The sequence below is a fragment of the Ptychodera flava genome, chromosome 18 (genome assembly GCF_041260155.1).
Source record: "Ptychodera flava strain L36383 chromosome 18, AS_Pfla_20210202, whole genome shotgun sequence".
NCBI classification, from domain to species: Eukaryota; Metazoa; Hemichordata; class Enteropneusta; family Ptychoderidae; genus Ptychodera; species Ptychodera flava.
In genome coordinates this window covers 28,620,188-28,641,086 of record NC_091945.1, presented here as the reverse complement: position 1 = coordinate 28,641,086, position 20,899 = coordinate 28,620,188, and the positions used below count along the sequence as shown (strand labels likewise).

The following is a 20,899-nucleotide window of genomic DNA, read 5'->3' as shown; positions in this document are numbered from 1 at the left end:
TGTTTACAATGTAGTTCGTGCACGATATCTAGCTGCACCTCATCTTCATAGCTGCAACATTTGAATTATACAATGCAACTTTCATCAATCACCATCGTTCCTTGGATACAGTGTTTACATTGGTCGTATGGGTCCCATACGGCCTTTGAGCAGAGTTCTGACGATTGTGTCCCTCAAATGTGCGTAAGTGCAACAGGGTTTATGGGATGTCGACAAAATTAAGGCTGATTAAGGATACAATTTGTTCATCGAATAAAGCAGATCAGAATATATATTTGGTGTGTAAAAACATTTTATTCTCGTCTTTTGTCAGAGGAAATTTTTACGAAAAAACCGAAAGGACACTCTGCTAAAATGCTATTGTTGTCTGAAAAAAATACACAAAAACAAAACACAAACAAACAAACAAAAACTAAGCGCGGGCCTTCCACAACCGCCGCTAACAGTCTTGCCCCTCACATTTACAATCTATACAAACGGAAATTCAAAGTGAGCGCTTATTCAACTAATGGCGATCTAGGTCTATCGGAACTTGATGAACGAGTCAATATCAATCACAAAATACACGAGGGGATGTCGACGAGCACTTTGTATGAATTGCAAAACCAATCAGGACATAAGAAGAACAAATCTACTTTTTTTTCTAGTATGAAATTTAAAAAAAAATGAAAATACATTATCAAGACTTGCAACGATTGTCCCTTCCAGATAAATCTAACAGGTGCTAATACACAAATAACAAATAACTCGTCTTCATTAATTTGTGTCCTGGCGATACAGATTAAAAGTCCATTCCTCGCCCTGACGTTTGAAACCAAGTTTAGTATGCATGGCAGCCGATGCTTCATTTAATCGTGAAATTGTGATGAACGGGATTTCATTGGCTTGAAGCGCCATTACGACCAACTTTGCGGTCAGGAAACTGGCAAGGCCTTGCCTTCGGTAGCTCGGTACCGTATAAGTCATACCGATATCACCGTATTCTTTGACTACAGCCCAAGATATCGGCTCGTCTTTTTCATTAAAGATCGCCAAGTTCTGTTGATATCTGATGGTATTTTCAAATCTAGACAACGGAGGAGGTTCGCCATACTCATAGGCTGCGTGCATTGCGTGCGCATGCTCAAGTTCCAGTGGAGCAGTTTTTAAATTTTTAGGGAGCTTTCTCTCCGCCACATTTGTTATGGATTCGCTTACGCCGTCGATGACGTAGGAGTGTACAGGGTCACGAGAATGCAGCGTCATATGAAACTTATCATTCAAGAGTTCTCTGATTGACTGGTCATTGGCAGATTTAAACAATGTAACATTAAACCAGGTGTTCTTTCGAACATTAATCACACCAGGTTCTTGTAGAATTACTTTTAACTTGTCAGAATCCAGCGAATAGAAGAAGTACCACACTTCAGCTTTTTCGTCTCCATCATCACATGGATGCCAGCTGGCCGCGACACTGGTCAGTCTTGCCAGATCCTCGCTGTCGGCGTACACATCAATTTTTGGCCAAGTGTTGTCTGTCTTGAGACTGTTCTTCAGCAGATAGTAGAGACTTAGACAGTCTGGTGAGCTGTTTTTGAACATTTCTACCAAACGCCCGATTGCAGGTGATGCCAGTTTCCGTGCCATTGTTACGTACTGAAACGAAAAACACAAACTAGACAATCAATGTGAAAATATAAAAAAAAACAAACGACGGTACCGTGGCACCGCGGTTTAGTACGCCCTGAGGGTGATGTTCTGGTACATGATATGCACTGAAAAATTTTCACAAAGCTAAATCGCAGCCCTTTCGATTAAACACTGCACGTTGAAATGGAACCTATAAACTTACCAGTAGGATGTAGATGCGTACAATATCCGAGAGTAATTGTTTAATTATTTGGAATTCTTTTCTAAATTGCTGGTTGCATTAACCTGAAAACATATTCAGCATGGCGTCGATATTTAGTACCCCGTTAATATGTATAAATGTTCTTGAAGGACACTTTGTTATCATTGTCCATGCTAAAGCCACCCTGCCAGTTCTTATAAACGTTCACAATCATAAAAGGCCCGGGTATTTAGGAAAGAGCAATGCTTTTCCGGCCATCTATTGTTCATTCTTTAAAACCAAAAAGGTGACTTCTGTGAATTGTGGTAATCAAACACTGGGCGGATCAACGACACCGACACGGCTCTGTACCAGACACCGTCGCGGCTCATTCGACAGAAACGACCCGGTGATAAACCTAAGATGACCTTATTATTAAAAGAGCAAAACACGACCTTATATGTCCTCAGAAATCAAATATGGCAGCCAAAGGGCCGCACCTCGGGTGAACTTCGAACTCGTCCGTACTTGTACGACTAAGTAGACTAAGGGAACTGGAAATGGCACGTTTATTGAGAGCAACATGCGATGAAATACATAAACTGTACACAAGTGCTAGCGTATAAAGCAAGTCTGGTGAGTGAGGCTTCCGTCAGGAATCAACGTACGGCCTCGCTTTCGGAAATATACCAACCGTCGACATGATTCTGCCACACTTAGCCACTATCATCCTGATGGCATGTTCTGTTTCAGTGCAATGGGCTGTTGTTCACAAAACAACTTGTATAACTTGATGCGACAGTAACAATAATCAAGTTTGTCGAATTTTTAACTCAAATATATTTCATTGCTCACTGTGGATGGGTCACTAGCTTCCATTGAATATGTGTATTATTAATGTTATTACTGGACCGCCCGCGTGGTCTCCATGAAGCTTGCACGATGGAATCAGAACAATTGTTAGAAACAGCACTTACCTGGTTAGTGCAGTTTACCCACGTCCACGCACACCATCTAACCTTGGGACAGAATTCAGTCAAAAACTATTCAGAACAATATCAACCAATCCAAGACGATGACTGTGTCAATGTATGGACGTTACGCTGGCAGTGGCAATGCTCTACGACTGCAAGGTAGAAAGGTCACCGTGTCCTAAATTTAGCGTTTATGAGACACTGATAAGCCTTGATGCGATTAAAAATTACCTACCTTTGTTAACATTTTACAGTGATCACTTAAAGGGGCAGGTCATTTACTCAATGTCAACAAGAACTAATCCGAAAACCGGGGATTGAGAACTGCCCCTTTATGCTCAAAGTCGGACACTACACGTCCTGCACTTGGAATTTATAAAGATATCCATTTTATTAAAATTTACTGGGAAGGAAGCACCCTTGGAAACATAATTATATTCAAATTAAATAATAATTCAATTGACATTTTGAATGTGAATAACGCTGGTCTGATTGACAGCCGTATTCATTGAAATATGGCATGTTAAGCACACATTGAGTCTGTCACAGCACTACCCGGTCAAACAGTTAATGAAGAATGATTAACATTTATTTGTCAAATAGTGACACGAAGCGTAAAATTACACGTAATTTGTAGGTGGGTCACGAAAGTTGGCTCAAACATATATATGTCCGCGGTCCCTCCACCGTCATGTATTTGAACTGCAACTGCGTTTGACCGGAACAAGGACTACTTAGCTGAGCATAATCCACTCTAATACTACCCAACAGAGGTTGCCGGCCAGGGGCAGCCAATGAGGTATTGGTTGAAAAACAGTGTGTTTGCAAGCGACGTCTTGGCGGTCGGGCAGTTTTCGTCGTGTCTGAGGAAAGGTAACAGGTGCGGGGGCAATAGTATAGTATAGTATATTATATCATACCAGTATATTGATGGGGCAAATACAGCGATCTGATTGGTCGAGACGCGAAAAGATCCGTGGTATATTGGCGATATACCACGGCTGGCATACGCGCGAGCTCTCAGCTTGAGCAAAACTCCATTTATGACGTTCCACGCCAGAATTTCAATATACTGTTATGATATAATAACAATAAATCACACCCAGCGACGGTATACCACTCGATTTTGACCAGTTCACTTCATATATGCACTCGCTATCTCTCGTGCATATATGTCGTGAACTGGTCAAAATATCGTACCATCGCTGGGTGTGCTTTATTGCTTAAGTATAGTATAGTATAGTATAGTATATTATAGTACAGTACAATATAGTATAGTATAGTATAGTATAGTATAGTATAGAATAGTATAGTATAGTATAGTATAATGCAGTATACTATACTGTTCTGTACGATGCTGTTATTCTACACTACACTACACTACACCACACTACACTACACTACACTACACCACACTACACTACACTACACTACACTACACTACACTACACTACACCACACCACAACACACTACACTACACTACACTACACTACACTACACTACACTACACTACACTACACTACACTACACTACACTACACTACACTACACTACACTACACTACACTACACTACACTACACTGCGATGTATATCACATAATATGATGTTATATAATATTATATTTAAGCAATAGGCAACCAAAGGGACGGGGATACCACGATTTTTGACCAGTTCATGACATGTTTTCAAGAGCGACAGCGAGTGCATGTTTGTCATGGACTGGTCAAATCGAGTGGAGAGGTGGTCTATCGGTATCCCATATCATAACGGTGTATTGCATTCTGATGTGAAACTCCAATACACAATACATGATTTTACTGTAGTTGAGAACTCGCGCGTGTTCTAATCATGCTATATCGCATACAATCTGATTAAAATCAGATGTAGATTACAGCGATGTCTGTACTTTCGCGGTATTCTCTTGCTATAGTGAGAGGCGACAGCAAGAGAATACCGCGCAAGTACAGAATCTACATATGATTTTAATCAGATTGTATATAGCACTGTCATTTTCACTTCTTGACCGATCAGATAACTGTATTTGCGTCATCAATATACAGATATGATATGTGATATATGGTGCTTTATTGCTTAATCATACCAATATATTTATGTCACAAATACTTGCGATAATATAATGAAATATAATATAATATAATATAATATAATATAATATAATATAATATAATATAATATAATATAATGTAATATAATATAATATAATATAAGTACCCATGGTCTGGTTGCCATAAGTTGTCAGTTGCTCCTTTGCTGTGAAGTCTGAATGTATTTAGGTGGTTCTCTTATCGGAAAAGATTTTTTATTACAAGTATGTTAGAGGGAGATCAGAAATATACTCTTGACTCCGACATACATAGACCCCTTTTGCTACAAGGCTCGCTCATGGGTCTGTCGATATACGCATTGACGTATAGTCTGGGTGTAGACAACTGTACCCGGGATAATATGCAAACTTGTGAAGGAATTAAAAACAAAGTACTGAAATAGGACATGAAATACCTGGCTTAAATTTAGTCGAGAGATCATATTCCTGGAGGACTAGCACAATCAGCGGTTGCCATGGGATTAATCAGACGAGCGTGTCGGCGTGGCCGGCACAGAAGTACACACAAAAGTCCTACAAGGCTCGGCTTACATTTGTAATCTGGGTGGCGCTGTATCGAATCAAGTGCACCTCGCTTTCGTATTCGCACTTATTGTGTCATGCTGTATTTCACATTAAAGGCACACCGGACCGGATGTGTGGCGGAGTATGCTGAGAGAAGCTGAGGGCCTCTCAGATATCAAAATATTCTTTGAATGTGGACACTAGAGCTTCAGAACGTATAGTATCCATGAAATAGAGAGGCTTAGAAAGGAATCGCAGTGATTATCAACGTAACGTTAGCTAGCGGCGTCTGCTAAAATCTCCCTCTATCGGCCTCAAAGCAGAAACAACCCACAAAAGACTGACTGCAATGCTTAAAGCTACTGTGTGATTAGAAGGTCAAGTCAGCCTTTCTACAAGACGTCTGGGCCTCTTTAGGCCTCCTGATGAACGCCGAGAGAGCCATTAATAGGTATGTAAAATATGTCTCTATAGCTATGAAGACAGGTAAACTGTGTCCTGTTCAGTACTCTACGCGTGCTATAGCATTGATTCATTCATTTGCAGGAACAGTAACTTGTCATAGACTAGCTCTCCGTATGTGATTTAATGTTGGCCCTGAACACTTGAAGTGTTTTTTATATGACCCCTTCAATCCTCATCGGTATTAAGGGGCCCAAACAAGGTGTAGAAACACTAGTCTCATACGCTGTACATTGTACAATGCACAGTGGAAGCATAGTTTTTCTCGAGGGTCTATGGTGGAAGATATTCGGGATCACTTCCGCATTGCAGAGACGGCGCGAGTTCGCGCCACGGTTCACCTCTTTCCACTATTATCTAAGAGGAAAGCTCACCACTTCTGCTCTCTGTGTAGCCCGGTAGTGAAGGTCGTTTAGGCTGCGTTCAAAAATAGTGGGCGGGGGGGGGGGGGGATGGAGGGATTTAGGGATTCGAAAATTCTGGGGGTAGTAGAGGGGGACTTGAAAGTTTGCTCTGCCTTGGGGTACCTGAAAATATTTGGTTCCTAACATTTTGATGTCATTCAATAGTTCTAATGTAGGTAATAATTTAACAAAAAGTATAACCATTATGACTTTTATCTCGAAAAAATTTAAAAATGTATGAATTCCATGCAATTCTCGTAAAAACAATAAGTTTCCCTTGTAACTGGGGTAGAAACTAAAACTGTTGATATTTTTTTCAATAGTTCAATGCAATGTGTCAAATACAATTTCTTGCTGTCTCTCTACAGCATGCTAAATCACACAGTATTCAGTTTGTAGAAAAAGCCTGTATATCTAAATATTGGTGATAATTGAATTAGGGTCCAGACTGAAAATTATTTGTCAATGATACAAATGCACGGTACACGTATACAGGCTGTGTTGGCAAGCTGAATTCTGGATAGCTCAAAATGCTGTAGGGAGTAGAACAAGAACGCAGTTGTATAAACTGAACAAAAATGTTGTCAAAATTATGAAAGTTAATGCAGCTGCTGCCCTGCTACTGCTATAGCCTACGGGCAGTGTCACTTTTACATAGCGGCAGTGACAGTTATGGCTTTGACTCTGGTGTAGCTGAAGAAGAGTTTGGGTCATATGACGCGCATGACAGTGAAACATACTTGTATACAGGCCAGACAGCAACACAGACTTAAAATAAAACAAAAGCAAAACTTTGAACAGTAAGGACTCTAATCTAAATGGAAAAATGTGTGATTAAATGGAATTATTTAATATTTACCAAACTTGCTCTTATTACACCCAAAATTTCAGAGATTTAAACGTTTATTTGATAGCGTATTTAACCTTTCAGTATTGTCAACTTTGTAAAACATTTGTAAGTAGCAACTAAGTACAACATGTATTGTACATTTGAAAAAAAACCCCAAAAAACAAACTTTTTTGGTAGGTCATTGCGCTCAGTTTTTCACATTTTGGCAAAATATAGCCAGGATCTGGGAATTCACAATTTGCATACTCTCTCATGATTGTCATTTTGTGTGCTCTTCAGCTGATGCCATTGACCTCATTAGCGTTGGATTAATTCAAGTTGTCTTAGACTGATAAATCCAAAAAGTCAACTGATGCATTTAAAAATGAATCAATTTAAGAACTTGCCTGAGGAATATGGCTCTTTAAACTGGTGATAAGAGGTAGTGTCGAACATCTACGCAATACATGTTTATTTTTTCTCAGCGTGCATTCGTAATAAATATGGGGCTATATGATAATTTGGGGGCACATGAACAATTTTGATCATATGGACGGGGGGGGACTTGAAAATTGTTTGTGGATATGGGGGTCTGAAAAAGAAAATTAGATTTCATTCGCGATTCCTTCAGTCCCCTCACCATTTTTTGTGAACGAAGCCTTAATCATGCATGCGAACACAGACGCCTAAGGAGGGATATGACCTCTTCGGATTCTAACACCCCGAACACTGTTTTCGTGTAATCATAAGCTTATAACTAGCGCACTATTAATGTCAGAAGTCACTCAGTCATCATGGTAGGGGATAGTCCAGCGAAATCCGCAGGGAGGGGTCATCTTAAATCGTTAAAAACTGCAAAGATGGAAAGATGGGGTAATCATGCTTTTGTTTTTTCAAATAGCATTGAGGGGGAAGAGGTCGCTTGATTTTCAAAACAGTACCCTGTCAGAAAGCATCGTATTTAACCAAACATATTCCTGAAAATAACGGTGATACTCTGCATGTTTTCACCCTTTCTTAGGGACCGTCGACCATAAAAGCTGACGCAATAGAAACGTAATTTATTCTTTTAGTGCCAACCCCCATCCCCCTCAAAACGATACTCCAAACTGCGAAAATCGTTTCAGAACAACCACAACAATCTCCTGGTACATGCAAAACAAAATGAGGTCTGACTCTTCCCCACTAAACGAAGAATTTACGTTTCTCATGCGTCAGCTTGAGGTTTTATGATCGACGGCCCCTATAAACCGGGCCATGAAGGCCTGTTTCATCACAGCATTTACCATAGACAATAGAGAAATCTACTGCTATGCTTTTACTAACAGAGTTGAACCTACAGGTTCCTGGCTTCCTTCGACCGAAGGAAAAGCAAAAGTGCTAGCTACATGTAAATGTGAAATAAAGACCTAGCGTTGTTCAGAAGTTCATTTGTGTTGTTCATATCCGTACTATTGATGACTAACTGTTATTCAAGAAACATTTACACAACACTTCTCTTGGGAAACGAAATAGCCGAATGAAAGGAATATCAATGAAAAGTATCTCTGTCTTTGTAATTCACCGTCAATAGGTTTTGATATTTGAATCTAGTGTGTAGGAAACTGTATGTTTTTTGCATTGCCACTCTCTTCAAATAAATGTTCAATACATAAAATATATTGCGGTAACATATAATATCACGACGCTGTACTGTGGTCAGAATATTCCCCACGCATACAGCTATAATGCTTCCTACTTTGACGTGACTGCAATATTGTGTCCTTTCGCAACTGTGTTCCCAAGAAGTCAAGCCGATTGTTTAATTCTAGAAGGAGGTTGATTTATCCCCTTATCAGACTGATTGTTTCTCCGCCCCTTTCACTTTCAGTTCTCCTTGCTTCTCCCAGACGTTCAATTGCTGGCATGTTTGATTGCATTTTAGTCCGTTTGTCAACAATAGAATCGCATATTCCATACAGTGCCTTGTGCTGGCAAGGGTAATGCATTGTTATTTAACGACAACAATCTTAGACAGAATATTAGAAAGAATTAAGAAAAAAAAATGAAAAAAAGTTATTGTCTTTCATACAACGACTATTTATGTGTTTTACTTTAAGAACTCCCTCCACCTGGAGCCCCACGGTAGGGGGCTCAAAGATCGCACACCGGACGCGCACCCGAGAATGAGGAGCGGCGAAACGAACCGACGTCTCATAGTATTCGTGTTTGGCCTCACCGCTGGCTACCTCCTGGCTAACTGGAACTCTAGTTCGCCAGGGAATCGAGACCGTTCGTCAATTTACGACCGTCAACCAGCAGTCGACAGTCTATATAGGTGAGTGACCGCTCATGAACTTATTAAAAGAGACTGAAGTAAGGTTTCGTAGAATGCTCATGCAAAATTTAATATCACATCATAAAATGTTAGACACTCTCGTAGGCAAGGTATACAGTCATATGCCGTGAAGTGGGCCGATAGTAGACTGTTTTCTCATGCAAACGTTATTCGTTCTGTCATTGTGTAGACAACGATATGTCGATTTAGGGCACTCTAGATATATCCTTCATTTTTGTAGCGCCTATGATTGTTTTTTTTTTTATTGTCATTTCACCACTGAACTTGATCAAAAGATTTTTCTATCAGCAGAAGGGCACGTGCAAGGAGTGCCTTTTAATCTTATTGTCTAGTTAGTTGTTAACTGTTACAGGAACAATGCGTGTTAATTTTGATGATATTCTCATAATTTAGGAAAATATTCTGTCGTTCCCTGAAGCATATTGAAGCACAAAATATTAACCTTCAAAAGACAGTGTGATGTGTACAATATGCAGTATTATTGTTGACCTACCAATTCTAGTTCGGACTATAGAGAATACTGGTCGACAATAACATGCGACATACCCCACGCACAAGCTGCATTGGCAAGTTGAATAACCGGCATTGCGACACTGTCTTGTGAGTAGGACAAGAAAGCGTATGAACAATAGAAGTTATATCCCTTGTTACCGCTGGCGGGGCTATCAGTATGATCAATGGTCCATGGGTTGAACTGAAATTGAAGTGTTTTTCATCCATGATGACTAAGATTATGCTGCATCAGTCGGTACCTAAGTCCAATTGGTACTGCTATTGGCCACAAGCAACGGAGCGTGTCTCATGTCGGTCGAAAGGTTTGATCAGGCCAAATAAATAAATAAATAAATAAATAAATAAATAAATAAATAAATAAATAAATAAATAAATAAATAAATAAATAAATAAATAAATAAATAAATAAATAAATAAATAAATAAGTAAATGTTTTTTTTTCGATAACATGCCTCCGAAAAGTAGGACATTTTTAATTTTTTATTTTGGCCGAGACCGATGAAATTCTGTATAATTTAGAGAATTTACTTTTTTGAAAATATGAAACAAATGTCTAGGGTCGGCGGTTTTTCTAGTGTCGGTCGGAATCACATATTTTTTTTGGCATTGTAATCAGTCCAACCACCTCAAGGTCCATAATAAAAGAAACGATAACGCCGTTTGCCATCATGATTATTTTCTACAGCCACGATGACGACACTAACCATAAGATACCGGGACTCACGAAGAAATACTTCATTGACTGCGGAGCGAACACAGCCTCGTCCGTGCTACTGTTCAGCGAGACGTATCCCGGCGCCAAGGATTACATCATACACTCATTTGAAATAGATGAACGTCTCAGACCCTACTTCACTCCTTTCAAACAAGATAGCAATTTGGTCGTACACTGTCCTGAGGGAGTTGCGAAATATGAAGGTTAGTATCCCAATTATTTATCGGAGCGTCTGTTCGTAGAGGGCGCATATCCGAAGCTGCATCACGCTGCGTACATATCCGAATTGCAAACAAATCTTTATTAAACGCCAGGCGGTTGTTACTCATTGCGAGTACTACGGTAAGTTTCAGGACAGCGGTTCGAATTACTCTGCACAGTTTTGATTAAATTTCGGACTATACAGCTCTAGTTTGAGTTTGTTTGCGAAAACCGAGACAAAATGCATGGGTATTTGTACAGTTCCGTCCCCTTACTGGGTGTTATTTCAACCAAACTAAACATACTTGTATTTTAATTGGCAGGGTCAAACAACCAAGCAGCTCGGTAGCATCACGCACGTATACGTATTAAGAAACATCTTTCGTTTTATGAACATTTACAGAATGAAATGTTATTATCGACACCGAAGTGAGCAAACGGTTGTATATCCGCCCTTTATGTAAAATTATCGAAATTTATGAGTCATCGGTCGAAAGATGTACTCTTAAGGGTGGCGAATGTTATTTCCAAGGTATCAACAGGTCAGAATCTTAACAAAACACGAATTAACCAGTATTTTATTCGTTCTTGTTTGATAAGCTCCTCTTCAAACTCACAAGTCCTGGGTAATAGGCATATTCGAACTTAGCCAGTAAAGCCATATTTTGGTAATGGTCTGATGTTCACGTCACGAAATGTGTGCGCGCTCTGCTGAGAAATAGTCGCACAAATCACGTACTTATGTAGCGCCCTCCCATGAATCTATTGCACCCAAAGATGACTCATATTAGACTTGCTCCTAGTCTGTTGGACTACAAATATCAAGCAGAATAAATTGAAGGAGTGAACTTCAGCAGACTGTCAGGCTATATGTGGTAGGCTAGTCCTTAGATAGTGGGGTAAACGCCTTGCCCTACAGTCGCTTGGTCGGACAGTAACTGCTACGACGAGGCAAGCCGAGCGACATGGGGCCAGTCTAGACTCATATTGGTATCGGAATCTACACGGCAAAATACTGTTCTTCGTGGGGCTTGCGCGTCGCCTTAGTTCTCAACTTGTAAACGATTATTATTCATGGACAGAAAGCATGTGATGTTTATGAACATAAGACACAGCTACAAACAGAGCGAGACCCAAGTCTAAAAGTTAGCCTTTAGCAATATGAAGCTAAATACAAACTCGGACAACTGCTAGCTGTTTGAGATACAACTCATAGAACATCATACTGCCCGCAGAAAAAATCTAGTCGTTTGAAGCGTTAAATGTTAAAAACATCAACCATACCGTGTTCCACCCATTCATCAGTTGAGTCAGAGTATGTGAGCCAGACGCTCTACCATTCCGAAATATTTCCAAAACATTTTGAATTTCATAGATCCTGATATGACGGTAGTACATGAAGCCCTTACCAGTAAACGTTGGTGGACAAGAAGCTTACAAAATGTTACCACTCTTATTATTAGGCACTATTGGGGCGGGTGACGAAATTAAGCGGAATATGTGTTTGAACGTTTGCTGCAGGTGATCAAACCGCCTACCTTGAGGGCGCCTGGTATCCCGGTAAAATGAACGCCAACAAAGACATGCAGTGGGGCGGAGGAACACTATTTGTGTCATTGGAAGAGCGGGAAGCCGAAGACGGCGGAAACAGAAAACTTTCCCGTCGGGTTAAAGTGCCCCTTGTGGATTTATCGCAGTGGATACAGCTGAATACTCGGAAAGAGGATTACGTGATACTGAAACTTGACGTTGAGGGCGCCGAATACGGCATATTGAGGAAGATGTTGGACGACAACACGTTCGAATGGATCGATAAGTATGGATGCCGTCCGGGTTTTTTTTTGTGTTAACTTTTAGCTTTTAATTAAGTACAATTAATCGCCAAGAAGCCATTAGCAAACTGTCTAGCGAATATTTTTTAAGTCTACCCCGAAATAAATGGAAATGGGCGTTATTTCTCATTATCATGATCCGTAAAAGCAGGAATAATTTTTCATCATTTTTTATCTTGTACAATCTTTTTTTCCAAAGGTTGTCATGTTCTGTATTGCAGGTAAGCTGGTACTAGACGACGACAATAGGCTACATTGATGTGTTAAAAACAATCTAATTGCCCTATAACACGACTGGAACTAATTTGGGATAATTGGATTTTCATATTTTTCAAATTTCTCAAAAATGTTAGGTGCTCTATAATTGAGTGTCTCAATATTACAAATTACTCATAAAACAATGTGTAACGTAAAAAGAAAAGCAGATTAGCTTACATTTGCAGATTTTAAAGACATTACTTCACCATCCAATTATCCCAATTAGTTTCAATCGTGTTCTATACAATATTGGTATGGCTGTTACTGTATTTGAATTTATATTTCCCTCTCAAAGATTTCCTGTATTTGTCAAGATAAGAATATGAATTTTGTTTTGTTGAAAAATTACGGATTGTTTTGAAATTTTGCAAAACAAGCATGGGTACCCAGTCATTCTGTGGATGCCACCGTCGGGACTCCAGTATGGTGAATATGCCTAAATTACAACTCAACGGTCAACGACTGTAACTCTTAACAACATTTTCAAATTTTTTGTCTTGTAAACACACAAGCATGTTTGTCGTTCTTCGCCCTAAAGCATGTTGAAATACAAGGCGTTGTGTACAATTGCAATATGAATGTAAATGCTACTGCGGGGTCACTGGCGCTGGCTGTTCAGGACTAATTATATAGGAGAATAGTCTTCCTCTTCAACGTACAATAATCCGAACTGAGGATTTTTCAACGGCTGTTTTCCAGGTTATATGGCGAATTTCACGAATGGCAACCGACAGAATTCAGTATGGAAGAGAAAGAAATACTTTACGATGACATGGCCACAGCGGGAGTCTATATGCTAAAATGGGCGGGTGAAAACAGGATGTTTGAAGACTTTGACAGAATGCACACAAGCTTGGTAATCACTTTTACAATTTTTTATCACCGTTTCAGTAAATTCATTATTTTATGAAATAATTTGTTTTTGCTTTAACCCGATGATGAGAAAAGTACTAAAGATGTCGTTCACAATACACGGGAATGCTTTCACATTCATGTATGACGAAATACCCATTAAGACCTTATGGTTGTTTCGATTGAATAAATGTCACTTTAATCTCTAAATAATACCATTGATACCGTGTGAGAGCAAGTCAGGTGCACTGATCGGATTTCGTTCATATCTGACCTCTAGAGTGCAGACGACTCCCAAAAATCAACCTCGGAATACTGCCGCCAATATTTTAGGCTATACCGTTCAGTACAGTTTGAATTATTAGTCTTGTTTGATAAGGTCATCATTCTTCAACTTGATTTAGTCTCCTAATGTTGTGTTTTCTCACTGTAGTGATGATTATGGTCCCGATAAATTGCATTCATCTTTTGATATTGACCTGTTTTCGATGTACAAGTGCAGCTCTGTGTCGCTGGTTTGGCAGTGTTAAAGACAACTTCAAATCTTGCGTCTGTCCCGACTTACTTTTTCATGTTCACTTTTAGATTTATAGGTCACTTTTACGTAATACCCATACAACCAGTTGTAGGACACTGGGACTGCACTTGAACCCTGTTGAACGATGTAAATATAAAGTTGTCCAGTAATATTGAAAATAGTTCCGACAGGATAAAAAAATTATGTGACGAAATATAAATCCGCAATTCCTTTTTCTTGACCTTTCGTAGTACGCGGTATAAATTTAAAAAAAATTATCTGCTGATTATGGCATTGACGTTAAGCGAAAACTATTTGACCGTGCGCATGAACTTTTTTTTCAGATTCCACAAAACACACCCGGACTAGAGTGGGATGTGATCAATAGTTGTTCGGACAGGTTACGAAGAGGGGTAACTACACCAGTGACCATCAGCATTAAAATCGGAATGAATGCCAAGGCAGCGCGTAGACTCGTCGAGACTATCAGAGCATTTAGGCACTTTGTACCTTTGACCTTATTTGTGTATGGTGATTTCGTTGAACAAAACCCAAAACTCGTCAAAGACTGGAGCGACATTTACGAAATTGGCATTCGCGCCGGAAGCCCACTGCCCCAGAGTTACTGGCAGCTGCAGAATGACAACATACTGCGCATGTCTATAGTCAGTGCTGAATTCAGGTTCAAGAGATTGGCGTAGTTCCAACTTATTTTCTGCCGGACGGATTTAGCGAAAGTGTTGTGGAGGTTGCTGCATCTAGAAGGTTGAGAATTATCAACAGCACTGTAACTTTCCCGTCAGAGACTGGTAAGCTAATGTTACAGTTTGATTCACACTATAGGTTGTCATCCTAACCCTTTGAGCGCCAAAGTCAACTTTTGACACCTTTACAAATATCCCATTTTTTCAGAGTTTGACCAAAATTTTGATTAAAAACTGTAGCCGTCGAAATTATATGTCCTATTGGTCCAAAATTATCAAAAATCACAGAAAAATTCATAAATATTGGTAAAATGTTGCACCGAAATTTTGTTGGAAAAAATTTACAGCACTAAAAGGGTTAAACATCTTCGACCCCACAGGTGTTGTAATGGAATGCCGAAACCGTACAATTTGTGGGTACACGTTGATATTCGATCTTATTTTTTCATGTATTTTATTTCCAGGGGCTTCCTTAACAAGGGAATCTTACTTTGCATTTAGAGATGTTGAAAGAACCCCCAAGGCTTTGGCGTTCATCAACGATGCCATCGACGGTAGAGGGGGTATTGTCAGTTTGGACTCTGATTTTCCGGACAGCGTCATGATATCGGTTTTCTTGCTGGACTACTTATTCGATAACTCACCGTACGATGTCGTCAGTTTACGAGACTGTCTAAGATAGCAGTGGGTAGTGCGAAGACGGATTACGTGCTTTTTAATGAAACAATGTATTGTATAGCGCAATTCTCATGATAAATGACCCTCCGACGGAAAACGATGTCACTGCAATAAAGGCTGTTACACTTGTTTTGCTGAGAGGATAGATAGATAGTGAAGCAGGAACGGACAGAGGGAAGTGATAATTAGTGGAACCGATGAAGAGATTAAGAGCGACTGCTGATGTATGCATAAGGATACATATCGTTTTAAAAACATTGTGTCAAAGAGAAGTTTAAAGTTTGACTCTTGCACAACCAAACTGAGTTGTACCTTGCAAAGTACAGCCCGGGAGGAGTGTAAAGTTCAGTGCAGTACTTGTAAAATCAAACTGCCGCACAAATCTTTTGTTTTATTTCAAAAGTGACAAAGTGTGACGTCAATAGCAGAAAAGGAAAAAGGAGGGAGCGAAGGGGTTAAAAGTGAGACAGGGTCAGACTTTTACTGAATTCTCGTTTTCCATTCCAAGAAGGAAGACTGTACGACCAAAGGCAAGAAATACATTCCATTTCATTCGAGATTATGGGATTTGTATTGTATAAATGCTGTACACGAAAGTATAAGATACAGAGACCTGAGAGGTGTTGTTCGCAAAGAGTGTATTCTATGATGAAGTCCCAGAGGAGGAAACAAGCTCGCTACTTTCTAAGTTTAACATTGTGTACAACAAACGCAGCCGTAGAATACCACAAAGTCAAGTTGAGTAATGAAATTTTGTACACTTTACACCGATATTCAGAAACTGATAAATTACTAATTATATTAACATAAAATTTAAATATTTGTGGCTTTTTAAAATACAAAAACGACCAGTAAAATGTATTTTCAAGAAGTGTCCCCAAGGTTGGCGCTACCTCTTGAATAATTCCACTCATTATAAAAATGTGTTAAATACGACAGTACACGGCTTATTGCATTTCAGTACAATTGTATTTCTGTTTGCCTAGCATCTGGTGCTATATTAATCAATGTAATGTGATTCTTTCTATGTAAGCATTCCTTTCTGTAAATCTTGTTTGCACCAAGTTTCGTCAATTTGGTGCTGTTTTCTGAATATAACTCACTACTTGCAAAATTTGTTTAATGTGCAGATTTAAGACTTCTAGTTGTTAACACATGTGCGTTATCAATTGTGTTTCAAACCCAACTAGACCTTTATGTAAATGAAATGATATGTACAGGAATTTTCATCAAAGTTGGTGCAGAACTTATCGATGGTGTGAAGCAGAGGTTTAAAGTTTAACTCTTTCACAACCAAACTGATGTACAACTCTATTGCATTCTTTGCAAAGTTGGTGTGAAATTTAATGTTTAGCTCAGTACTTGCATATATACATATATATATATATATATATATATATATATATATATATATATATATATATATATATATATAATATAATTATATATGTATATCAAATTCCAATCAGCAGTTGTTGGGCAATCAACCTTAAGAACAGACAGATTCACATGAGCACATATACAAATTTATACAACCGCCCCTTCCACTTTTGCTACTCAAAAGGTCACTTTCACAGGGTTTAAAGAATATGTGATCTGTTAAAAAAAATTACTGCTAATACCGAGTGAAATCGCTAAATGTCATGTCTACATGATTTGCATAAAATAGTTATATAGCCGAATTTAAAGTTTCATGAACAAAATATCAAGTTTCAGGGTACTGAGTACATGTTAGATTCTTCATTCAAATAAACATACTGATGACGGAACAACAAAGCAGGTTTATTTCTACCTAAGATTTGCTTTGTAGGAAAGTGTCAAGCAGTGGGGATAAATATTATTTTAAGTAACTTACAATGACGGTTACTGAGTTTTCTTGCAGATTAAAGATCGCGGTACGATAATTTAAATTACAGTGAATGCGATATCTAAAGATTAGGTATCACATTAATCAACTGCTAGGCATAAAAGGTCTCCATGACACAAGTTTAAATCTGGAAAATATTCTCTGCATTATATCATTATTCTCGACGTGAAATTCCTTAACTGTCTGCACACAAACGAATATATCATTGTTATTCAAAATCCTACAAGCTACAATCTATAGTACGTAATCTTTGAAAGACTGATATTTTCAAAAGTCAAACGAATTTTCTTCTTTGTTATGTCAGCGAGTGTAGAATACTATGTGAATAAAATGAACAGAAAAATTATACAATCACCAAAAACGGAATGCCATGATTGTCTTCACATGTGTCAGTATTTACTAAACAAAAAATTAACGTTCTTTGTATAAAGTTTATGCATTAGGATATTGAAAAAACTTTCGACGAAATAAGTGAAGGCATGTCTCTACTTTTGAGAGTCGTTGGCAACATTTGCCTGAGTTTTTTATTGTCTCATGAGCTCTTTGAAATCTTCATGGGACTGCATTGCAGCAGAACAATTTTCAAGCTCTCTTTTCAGCTCCTGTGCTCTTTTAAAGGCAACACCATACTGCCTCAGGACTTTAATGATCTCTGTCTTCCACGTCTTGATGTCTTGTTTTTTTGAATAATCATTTATACCAACATCAACAACCATGGACTGGGCGTGTACAGCGAACTGGTTCTCCAAGTACTGCGCCAAACCAGAGTGCTTGGTAATCAATGTTGGAATACCAGCTGCGATGGCTTCCAGGCCAACCAAACCAAATGGCTCGGTTCTTGAGGCCATAATGCAAAGATGACTCTGTTGCAGGTCGACTATAATGTCGTCTTGTGATCCGTAAGGGTACAGCTTCACGTCAAGATGGCCACTTCTGATGTTCTTTTTGAGGAAGGCTTCTGTTTCTTTATGTTCACCTTTGGGTATTCCACGAATCACCCATACTGGAGGAGACTCAAAAACATCGTGATATGCTTCTGCAACCTTGCTGAGAGCAGCAGCGACCAGGTCGTATCCTTTCAGCTTCTCAACACCTCGAATGCGACCAAAGGTTATTACTCTCATTCTCTTGATTTCTGGCAAGTTCTGCATTGCTACTTCAAAGAACTTTTGAGAAGGTCTGGGAAGATACTTCATGTGAAGTGGTGCAGGATTCAAGGCACGGAACTTGTTATTAAAGTGGTCGAACATTCGTGGCCCAACACTGAAGACGGCGGTGGCTTTGCCTGCAGAATTCTGTATCTTTCTCTCTCTTTCTTGTACTCGTTGTGGTGTCCAGGCGTCTTTAAATGCTTCTATGTCTTCTGGAATGACGTGATTGAAAAGGTAGACCTTTGCATTTGGAAATACCTCTTTTATTTGAATGGCCGCTTCATTGGTGATTGGTGCATGGCCGATGATGACCTTTACGTTCGGGACGTCAGCGAGATCGGGAAAGAAGGACCTGTGCAGGAGAAACCAGGAAAGACGTGGAGTTTTCTCATCGGCAGGCAGATAAGGATTGATAGTTGGTGTTATCAACGTTATACCCTTCTGTTGTGCATCTTCTTTGTCAACATCGCCAGCTTCTAGCACAGTGCTGTAGACATCAACACCAGTTTCTTTAGCAAGGACTGAAATCTCACGATGAATGGTTGATATTCCACCTTTAGTAGTCCCCCATTCATCGTTCAGTATCAGGACACTCCTGGTGACAAAATATAACAAATTTAGTGTTCAGAGCAGTTTTTATATCAGCAATTTGTCCCTGAAATTTCGCATTTCATCTCTATAAAACGACCATGCTATGAAACATGATGTAAGTACTTAGATTTTTTGCGTTGGGTGCAGGTCGTGTTAAGAATTATGCATTATGATTGTTAAATAGCCATCTTGGATGGAGAAGTCTTACAAAATTTGATTTCATTGTCTGCAGATGTACAATCTAAAAACTCTGTTACAATAATTGCTTTAATGGCTAAAGTAATGATGCAACTATCGGAAGTTAAGAAACATGGATAAAAAGCCCATTGGTTTGAAAGATATTCTTTCAAATGTGTTTCCTCTTTATAGTGTTTGGGTTCATACTATCACCGTCAATTGAAGTTGTTATATTCTGATAATGTAGAGATAATTACAGACACCGATTGGGCACAGTGGTTGAATGATGAACCCTTCGTCATTTTCTTTCCGATTTTCCCTAGTCCTTACTATGCTGTATACACCCACCTAATCATTTTGAGTGAAAGAATCGACTCTTAAAAGTTACCATAGAGTCAGTTATTTTACTTTAGATGCGAAAAACATCCTCCCATTGTATGCTGGAGTAGTGATATTGATATTCATGATCATGACTTTTGAGTATAAGCTTAGAAAGTACATGTTTTTTCACCTTTGTTCTTCATGATCTTTGTTAGCCATCACCGTTGTTACGCACTTAGCCTACTGTTTGTTGCCTGCAATGCAAACCAAAATATTTGTAAGGGGTTGAGGAGTCCTTTACTGTTTCTTATTTTCCTTCATAAGACGTTAGGGTAACTGATACAAAATATGTCAAAATTGTCATGGGTCTTGGAAATAAAGAAGCCTAGACTGGTAAATACTTCATACGTGATCGATACTTAGATACTTAGTTTGGATTATACATAAGTGTACATATCAGCCAAAGGTTTTACTACAATGCAACAGGCCGTGGCATTTGGCCTTGTCCTGGTTACTGCAGTAAACCTCCCTTCTATTCAGTACAGAATATATGGTGAACCTTATGGGTTGCCTTATTGTAAACGAAATCTGTCAAAAGGTGTCAAGTTATAGGCAGAATTATATGGTTCTTCACGCAATGGGGTCATATATGGAAGCGGGATCCGTTCTTGCCTAGCAGAAGGCGACTACAACACACAACGAAACGAGCCCCACTTGATCACATGGCCCTATTTGTATAACCCAAATACGAGCATACAATCTTAGTCTCTGTACACGAAATGCCGAAGTAGACTCAAGTGCCACCAACTGGTAAATTTCGTCAATTTTACACAATCATCATAAAACATGTTTCGAAGGCTAATAAACCGATTTTTGATATTTTTGACCTTGACCTAAAAATTGGATGGGAAAATAGAGCTGTTCGAAACGGAATATATGCCCTCTCACTTAATTATGATGCCCACTGTCCCCAGTATCTATGGTCTGCCTGCTGTCTAGTCCCCACAACCGTTCAAGCTCCCCACTGCCCTCTCCCTACCATTTAAATGCCACGTTGTTCATTGGATGTATATAT

General features: G+C 39.1%; 3 protein-coding genes across 3 annotated transcripts; 1 reads left to right on the top strand and 2 right to left on the bottom strand.

The window, feature by feature from the left end:
* Positions 1-282: 282 nt before the first annotated feature.
* On the bottom strand, positions 283-2,962 carry LOC139117847 (glycine N-acyltransferase-like). Its single transcript, XM_070681083.1, has 2 exons — positions 2,788-2,962; positions 283-1,635 (listed from the first exon to the last, which is right to left on the bottom strand). The coding sequence occupies exon 2, from the start codon at positions 1,624-1,626 to the stop codon at positions 757-759; it is 870 nt and encodes a 289-aa protein (XP_070537184.1). The 5' UTR covers positions 1,627-1,635; positions 2,788-2,962; the 3' UTR covers positions 283-756.
* A 459-nt stretch (positions 2,963-3,421) lies between these two features.
* Positions 3,422-16,655, top strand: LOC139117304 (uncharacterized). The gene is made up of 8 exons (XM_070680288.1): positions 3,422-3,657; positions 5,531-5,865; positions 9,209-9,426; positions 10,646-10,878; positions 12,398-12,692; positions 13,666-13,822; positions 14,680-15,144; positions 15,504-16,655. Exons 3-7 carry the CDS (start codon positions 9,275-9,277, stop codon positions 15,034-15,036), a joined length of 1,194 nt encoding a protein of 397 aa, XP_070536389.1. The 5' UTR covers positions 3,422-3,657; positions 5,531-5,865; positions 9,209-9,274; the 3' UTR covers positions 15,037-15,144; positions 15,504-16,655.
* A 510-nt stretch (positions 16,656-17,165) lies between these two features.
* Positions 17,166-20,178, bottom strand: LOC139117303 (uncharacterized). Its single transcript, XM_070680287.1, has 2 exons — positions 20,015-20,178; positions 17,166-19,330 (listed from the first exon to the last, which is right to left on the bottom strand). Exons 1-2 carry the CDS (start codon positions 20,041-20,043, stop codon positions 18,109-18,111), a joined length of 1,251 nt encoding a protein of 416 aa, XP_070536388.1. The 5' UTR covers positions 20,044-20,178; the 3' UTR covers positions 17,166-18,108.
* Positions 20,179-20,899: the final 721 nt, after the last annotated feature.

Excerpts from the sequence above, each read along its gene's own strand:
- LOC139117303 (XM_070680287.1), bottom strand. The coding sequence starts at position 20,043 with ATGGCTAACAAAGATCATGAAGAACAAAG. Across the intron at positions 19,331-20,014 it reads AAAGATCATGAAGAACAAAG|GAGTGTCCTGATACTGAACG; the intron begins GTGAAAAAACAT and ends TTTTGTCACCAG.
- LOC139117304 (XM_070680288.1), top strand. The coding sequence starts at position 9,275 with ATGAGGAGCGGCGAAACGAACCGACGTCTCATAGTATTCGTGTTTGGC. Across the intron at positions 10,879-12,397 it reads GGGAGTTGCGAAATATGAAG|GTGATCAAACCGCCTACCTT; the intron begins GTTAGTATCCCA and ends CGTTTGCTGCAG. Across the intron at positions 13,823-14,679 it reads ACAGAATGCACACAAGCTTG|ATTCCACAAAACACACCCGG; the intron begins GTAATCACTTTT and ends CTTTTTTTTCAG.
- LOC139117847 (XM_070681083.1), bottom strand. The coding sequence starts at position 1,626 with ATGGCACGGAAACTGGCATCACCTGCAATCGGGCGTTTGGTAGAAATG.